The sequence below is a fragment of the Myotis brandtii genome, unplaced genomic scaffold, assembly GCF_000412655.1.
Source record: "Myotis brandtii unplaced genomic scaffold, ASM41265v1 scaffold953, whole genome shotgun sequence".
In the NCBI taxonomy this organism is placed as follows: domain Eukaryota; kingdom Metazoa; phylum Chordata; class Mammalia; order Chiroptera; family Vespertilionidae; genus Myotis; species Myotis brandtii.
The window spans coordinates 859,145-867,145 of NW_005371933.1; the positions used below are offsets into that span (position 1 = coordinate 859,145).

Consider the following 8,001-nt stretch of genomic DNA (forward strand, 5'->3'; position numbering starts at 1 on the left):
AGTGTCACATTTTCTAAATTTATCAAAATTATCATTAACCAAGTTGTATATATTATAACATATAAATGTAAAAGAATAATTCCAAAAGGGGAATTACTCATGAAAAAAATAAATTCTGAACCCTAGCCAGTTTGACTCAGTGGATAGAACGTAGGACTGTGGACTAAAGGGTGCCAGGTTCGATTTTGGTCAAGGGCATGTACCTCGGTTGCAGGCTCGATCCCTGACCCCAGTCAGGGTGAGTGCAGGAGATAGCCAATCAATGTGTCTCTCTCACATTGATGTTTCTCTCTCTGTGTCTCTCCCCCCTCTCTATAAGAACCAATGGAAAAAATATCTTCGGGTGAAAATTAACAAAAATAAAATCCTATATAATAAAAGGCTAATGTGCAAATTGTCCCCTCAGGAGTTTGACCGACAGGGAGTTTGACAGCTCACTATGCACTGACCACCAGGGGGCGGCGTGGAATGAAGGAAGGCCCTGGCTGGCAGCTGGAAGTTCCCCATCAGCCCTGATCGCTGGCCAGGCCTAGGGACCCTACCTGTGCACGAATTTTGTGCACTGGGCCTCTAGTAAATTCATAAATACAAACATACATACATACATAAATTCTGACACATAAACTCAAGTATCATTTTGTTTCCATAAAAAATGTACATAAAGACAGTGATAGAGCAAATGGAGCAAAAATGTAAGCAGTTGTGAATCTGAGTACAGGGCATAAGGGAATTTCTTATACTAATTTTGTAACTTTGAAATTATATCAAAATAAAGTTACCCACCCCTCCCCAAAGGGCAGTACTTAGTTATTTCCCAATAAGTTATATGCAGTAGGACCACATAAGGGGGAAAGATTATCACAGTTTGGAAGTTCATAAAAGAGAGAGGACCTGATATACACCTTGAAAATAGCTAGGAATTAATTAGAGGAAGAAGGGCATTCTAAAAATAAAAAAAGAAGAGATCAAGTGAAGTGTTTTTCATTTTTGTCCTACTCCACTCCCTACAAGGAAAGGAGACGTATGATTATTTGAAAGTAGAGTTGTAAGAAATTAGTGAGAAGGCAGTTATTTGGAGATATTAAAATTAAGCAGATATGCCCAGCTGGCGGGCTCAGTGGTTGAATGTTGACCTATGAAACAGGAGATAATGGTTCCATTCCCAGTCAGGGCATATGCCCGGGTTGTGGTGGGATTAAGAGATTTCTATTTGCCTTAAAAATTACCTTTTTTTTTCAATGTCATGTTTGTGCAAATATTAAAATTAGGTTAAGGAATAAAAATAACTTACCCTTCTGTCAGCTGCTACAAGTCCAAACTCCTGTAATAACTTCCCAAAAAAAGATCTTTGTGGTTTTCGAAAGAGATGAATTGTCCCCTTTAAAACAAACAAAAATATACAAATCAGTATTTAAGTACCTATTCTTCATAGTTCTGTGATGTAATATAGTAATAACAACTAACACTTATTGAATGCTCAATACGTGCCACTTATTCTAGACACCGGACATATATTTATCTATTTAACTCCCACAATAATTCCAGGAGGTGGAAAAAAATTTTAGTAAGTTTTCCAAGGGCACAATGATAGTAAATGGCTGATGAGAAATTCAAAGCCAGACCTTTTAGCTCCAGACCATACTTCATTGGATAAGGCAATTTTGAACCAGAAAAGCAAAAAGTTTGTTAAATGGCTCTACTGGAAAGAAAATATTTCAATTTACCTAATCAAAACTTTATATATGAAAGGGTTGGTAAAACTTACTTTAGTGAAGCCTCTGAGGCTCTTTCTTAGGCATTCAAAGTACTTGACGTCCGTGGCTCCTGCTAGCACATGGTTTGGGGCTAGCAGAGAAAGGGCCTGGCAGTAGGGTTATCAATCAGAGAAGAGACTGAGTGGTGACTAGAGTGGGATTAACTATTCAAGATCAGGAAACCATGTGGGAAAGCCTTAGCATAAAGGAGAGTTCAAGCACACATGGAAAATTAGCTTATGATTATGGCATCCCAACATCATGGGAGAAAATATGAGTTAATCAATAAATGGTGTTTAGGAAAAGGTAAATCTGGATCCCTACTATACCCCTTACTCTAATTTAGTTTTATTTTTTTGCTTTTTCAAAATTTATTTAGATTTAAAATTTTTTTGTTTTAAAATTAAAATACAAAACTATAGAGTATTTGAAGAAACTACTAATGTATAATTTTACAATCTTGGAGTTGGAGAAGACTTTTCTTTTTTATTTATTATTTATTTATTTCAGAGAGGGAGAGGGAGAGAAATTAATGATGAGAGAAAATCATCGATCGGCTGCCTCCTGTACACCCCCTACTGGGGATCGATCCTGCAACCTGGGTATCGAACCCCGAGTGGAATCGAACCCGGGACCCTTCAGTCCATAGGCCGACGCTCTATCCACTGAGCCAAACCAGCTGAAGACTTTTCTTAATAGTACATAAAACCAAGAAGCTAGGAAGGAAAAAATCTATCAGTTTTACTATAACTTTCACATTGGAAGACAATACCCTAAATACAAACAAAAACCCTGGAAAGATAAACTGTGGGGGAAAAAATCAAAAGCAATTGTCTCTAGGGGAAAAAAAATCTTTCATAATTTTCAATTGTCATACATAATTTTATTGCTAAGTGCCACATCTGGGTTTAACAAAATACTTTCCTAGATGGTAAAGGTCATATTCACCTTAACAATATACTACATTTCTAGCTTACTAACGTTGTCCAATTTGACTCAAACACTGAAGCTCCATGGAAAGCAGTGGAACTGGGTATCAGGTTAAAACTCATTATATTTTCTCTACTTTATGTATGTTTGAAGTTTTCCATAATAAAAAAATAATAAATCAAAAAGTACTTTAAGTATATAACCCTAAAGTGCTAAGCCAATTCAGTTGAAAATATACTATTTTCCTTTGGAATGGTAATCAATACTAATCAGTATACTCTGTTCTTAAAGAATTACGTGTGGGATATTTTGGTTCCAAAGAGAATTCTGCTTACTACTGTTATCACTGGGTATCTTCTAACTTCAGCCCACCTTCAATTATTTAAGTTTTAAGACAATGAAAGTGAATAAAACACAGGGGGCCATTTCTAATGCCAATCTGATATTGAAAATAAAATAAAAATCCTAACATTCAGGTCACTCCCAAATTATATTGGCTCTCCATCGCTATTAGGATAAACTCCAAATTTTAAAATGTGGAAATTAAAGCTTTCAATTATTTAGCCTGTTTCTTTTGTTTTATCTCTTGCTCCAAATAGGAATCCACAACTCTAACTCGACAGTTGTACCTCATGTATGATGATTATACCACTTTCAAGTGAAAAGGCAAGACTTGTCTAGCCCAAACTCTAACAGCCCTGTAACACTTAGCAAGCTTCTTGGCCTGTTTCCTGATCAAGTGAGAGTAATGTATAATAGATTCAGAGTATTAGAGTAAGGCAGGATTGCTCAATTGCCATGTTTCACTTCCTACATGAAGCCTTTCTAGATATTCTAAACTACAGTGTCTTTTTTATGCTTACTTCGAACTTAACCATGGGATAGCCTTCATCTCGTCATCTTGCAATTTTAATTCCTTTTTTTAGTAACTTCACTAATGACTAGAGTTATATTTCCTTTACATTTTCTAACATAGCACTGTGCTTTATGCATACATAGCATGTCTTTAATAATACATAATGGGGGACTGATAAGATTTCTTCCCAAAAACTTTAAAAACAAACCTTAAATGCTCTATTTCCCTGTATTACTGTTTCAAGCATAAAAATTTAGTGCCACAGTTATTTATTCAGTGTTTTATAAAACAGGACCAGGCACTGCACAAAGCTCTGGTAATAGGAGTGCATTCATTGGTCCTGCTCTTAAAGAACTTACAGTCTGGAAAGTAAGAAAGACAAGTAAATACCCAATTTTACCATAGCCTGGTAAGGGCTATAGATATTATTGGTATAAAGCCCCACATTATCATGGAAGCATAAAGGAGGCACCTACCAGAATCTTGACCCATGGCAGAAAGGCTCATGAAAGAGACTAACTAACGTGTAAGGGTTATACCGATAAGGATGGGGGATAGGAGATGAATGATTCTGGCAGGTAGAATAGCAAGTACAAATTGGGTGCAAAGGCCTAATTCTACAGCAGATCTGCAAGCAGCTCACTGTGGCTGGAATATAGATGTATGAATGAGTAAATGGAAGCTGTTTAACAGTAAGACGCTTCACAACAGATGGCTTTGCAAGTCATGCTAAACAGTACTTTATCTTGAGGGCTATAGAAAAAAATTGAAGAACTTTAAGCAAAGGCGTGGCATAGTCAAATCTTATAAATTTAACTCTGGCTGCACAGTGGTGAATGTTTTGAAGAGAGTGCAACTGGAGGCTATTTGGTCAGCCAAAAGGTAAACGTTTACCCACTTTCTTTTTTTTAAAAAATATACTTTTATTGATTTCAGAGAGCAAGGGAGAGGGAAATAGAGACAGAAACATCAATGATGAGACAGAATCATGATCGGCTGCCTCCTGCATGCCCTCCACTGGGGATCGAGCTTGCAACGCGGGCATGTGCCCTTGACTGGAATCGAACCTGGGACCCTTCAGTCCGCAGGCTGACGCTCTGTCCACTGAGCCAAACCAACTAGGGCTATTTACCCACTTTCTGTGTGTAAGTAGGGATTACAGGAACTTTCCAAAAGATAGAGGATGTGAACATTTTTCCAACCATATTCATTCAAGGAAATTTAATTATGAGTGACAATGGCTTAGGCACAGACATGTGGTCCCCTTCTCACCTGTAGGCTATCCATAAGGGGTCCAATAACTTTTTAAATAAAATATGTTGTACTTCTTTTGACGCTGAAATCACAATCAACGGCTTATCTTTAGATAAGATTCAGAGTACTACATACTTGATTTCTACAAGCACGGAATGGCAAATCCACCTAATAAGATTTAGATTTAACACATTCCCCAAGCCACAAGGTGTTCTGGGGTTTACAATCACAGAAAAAGCTGGCTGCCATTCGATGCTCTACCACCTCGACTTTCTCCACTCACTGGCCTGCTGACAGCTGCTGCCGAATCAGGCCACCTGGCACCCAATCAAGGCCGGTTGCAGAGTGGGTATCGGCCTCGATACGCTACTCATCACCCTCTGCTTATGCCGCTGCTAGCGTCCCTGCCGTAAACATCACTGTCACGGTCGTTTCTGCTGTGCACTTGCTTTCCGATCTTTAGTCTGTGCTGCAGGCGCTGGCGCCCGCAAAGACTTATTTGTATACGAAGGAAATCTCGGCAGGAGGAAGCCATCAACAGGCAGGAGCTGAAAGCTCGGCCTGGAGCCGCCCGGGGCCACCGGGGGCAAAGGAACAAGGTGAGGGAGCGCGGAGGAATCAGAGCTCCGGGAAAAATCTTTCGGGAGCCAGCCGCCTCTCCCCGGGGCCCGAGCACAACTCCGACGACCCCTCCTCCGCGCAGCTGCGGCATCCAGGCGGCTGCAGGACGAGAGAGAGAGTAAGAGGAAACACCTACAGAAACCCTCCACCCCCCGGCCAACTCACCATGGTAAGGAGCGGCCCCGCTCCCGCCGGAAGACGCTCTGGGAGCTGGAGTTTCCCTAGAGCGGAAGGGGTGGAGCGTCAGAGGCCGATTGGCTGCAAGCGAGGCGGGGACGGAATTGCGTGCCCTGGCTTCCGGTTCCCACACCCCCTCTTCTCCGCCGCCCTTGCGTTCCATAGAGGTGGAGGAGCCGGCTAGAGCGACTCCTAGCCTTTCAAGGAGTTGGGTGGAGGGTTAAGATCCGAAACAACTAGGTCTCAACCACGGGTGGCGTGCCGTTGTCATTCTGTTTAATCCCTTCGGTATGGAAAGGTTTTGCTTGACTTTCTTGATAGTGCCGCTTTTGGAAATTACATGGCAGTTATTTTGTAGCGTGCTCCTGGCGTAAATTCAGGTTATACATCTTGGACGGGAATGCTACAGAGGTGATCCTGCATTTTTCTCATTGAACCCATTATTGAAATGTGGCCCATTGATAATTTTCACCATTAGATTAAGGTGACCTCTGCTATATTTTTCCACTAAAAATATCTTTCCCTTTCTAATTAATATTTTGTGGAGGTGTACTTTTTCTTTTTTTAAATGATAACCTTATGTTTTGTTGTTGTTGTTAATCTTCACCTGAGGCTATTTTCCATTGATGTTTAGAGAGAGTGGAAGGAAGGGGGAGAGACAGAGAGAGGGAAACATAGATGTGTGAGAGACACATCTTTTGGTTGCCTTCCCTACGTGCCCCGACTGGGGCTGGGGATTGAGCATGCAAACGAGGTATATACTCTTGAACAGAATCGAAGCCCGGATTCTTCAGTCCGCGGGAGGGCGCTCTACCCACTGAGCCAAACTGGCTAGGGCTGGAGATGTACTTTGAAACCATGTCTGTCTCTCTCTCTCTCTCTCTCTCTCTCTCTCTCTCTCTCAACCATGTATCTCTCTCTCTCTCTCTTTAACCCTCACTGGAGGATATTTTTTTTCATTGATTTTTAGAAAGAATGTTAGACAGACAGAGAGAAACATCAATTGCCTCCTGCACAGCCCCAACTAGGGCCTTGGCCGGAGAGGAGTCTGCAACCGAGGTATGTGCCCTTGATTGGAATTGAACCTGGGACCCTTTGGTCTGCAGGCCAACGCTCTGTCCACTGAGCCAAACCGGCTAGGACAATATCTCATTCTTCATCACACTTTCAATTAGTTCTTATATATGTATCTTCTTGTATATATGTATAATTTATATAGTATTTGTATAGCCACATTGGCTTATGGTTTATTTTACCTGATGGATTATAACCCACTACTATAATTACTTATTTTGATGTTCAGAGTTGTCCAGTGGGAGTCATTCCAATCAATGATTCATCCATACCAATCTTTTTTTTTAATCTTCACCCAAGGGTATGTTTTTATTGATTTTAAAGAGAAGGAGGGAGAGGGGGAGAGATAGAAACATCCATCAGTTGCCTCCGCTCCAGGCCCACCAGGGATCAAACCCACAACCTAAGTATGTGCCCTGACTGGAAATCAAACCCAGAACCCCGCATGCATGGGGGGACGTTCCAACCAAGTCACAACATCCAGGGTCATCCTTGCCAGTCTGTGAGAACTTCTTTTCTGGCACAAGATATCCCAGGTTCATCACGTACAGGAGGAAACAAAAGTAGGTTTACAGTTATACATATAAAAATACAATAATAAACAATACAAGAATAAACTGTTTTGTATACTCACAACTGTAAACTACTTGTGCCTGCCATTTTATGTTCTTTGCCCCAACCCTGGAATTGGCCATTTCACCAAGGAACCCTTGTTCCTTATGGGACAGAATGTTTGTGTTCCCCCTAAAAATTTGTACATTGAAGCCCTACATCCCAATGTGATTGTATCTGGATGTGGGATCTTTGGGAGACAATCAGGGTTTGATGAGGTCATGAGGATGAGACCTTCATGATGGTAGATTAGTGCCCTCATCAGAGACACCAGAGAACTTGCTGACTCTCTGCCACATGAGGACACAGCAAGAAGGTGGCTATTTGCAAGCCAATGAGAGCTCTCACCAGAAACCAAATAGGCCTTTATCTGGGATTTGCCACCATTCTGAACTGTGAAAATAAACTTCTGTTATTTAAGCCACCCACTCTGTGATACTTAGCCCAAGTAGACTAAGATTTTGATAACAAGAAATGAGGTGCTGCTCTAAAAAACATGTAAAAATGTGGCAGCTTTAGCAGAATAAGACAGTGAAGAATTTTGAAGGCAAGCCATGAGAACTCAATGAAGAGAATTAGAGAATATACGTATGTGAGCATATATGTACATTCTCATGTCTCTACACTTATCTACTTTTGTCTTCAATCATGAATTCATACTCTTTTTTAAAAAAATATCTTTTTATTGATTTCAAAGAGGAAGGGAGAGGGCAAGAGATAGAA

At 40.6% G+C, this 8,001-nt stretch overlaps 1 protein-coding gene across 2 annotated transcripts in view; it reads right to left on the minus strand.

The window, feature by feature from the left end:
* The window catches only part of SLC30A6 (solute carrier family 30 (zinc transporter), member 6), a 31,856-nt gene extending 26,190 nt beyond the window's left edge, over window positions 1-5,666 (minus strand). The window contains exons 1-3 of one of the 2 annotated variants that reach the window (XM_014533200.1): window positions 5,581-5,602; window positions 4,813-5,514; window positions 1,292-1,378 (exon numbers count right to left, since the gene is read on the minus strand). In XM_014533200.1, coding sequence (XP_014388686.1) covers window positions 1,292-1,378; window positions 4,813-4,827 — 102 coding nt within the window. In that variant the 5' untranslated portion in view covers window positions 4,828-5,514; window positions 5,581-5,602. Of the gene's footprint in view, window positions 1-1,291; window positions 1,379-4,812; window positions 5,515-5,580 lie in introns of both variants that reach the window. The other variant, XM_014533201.1, reaches the window with a different exon arrangement.
* Between the last annotated feature and the right edge of the window lie 2,335 nt (window positions 5,667-8,001).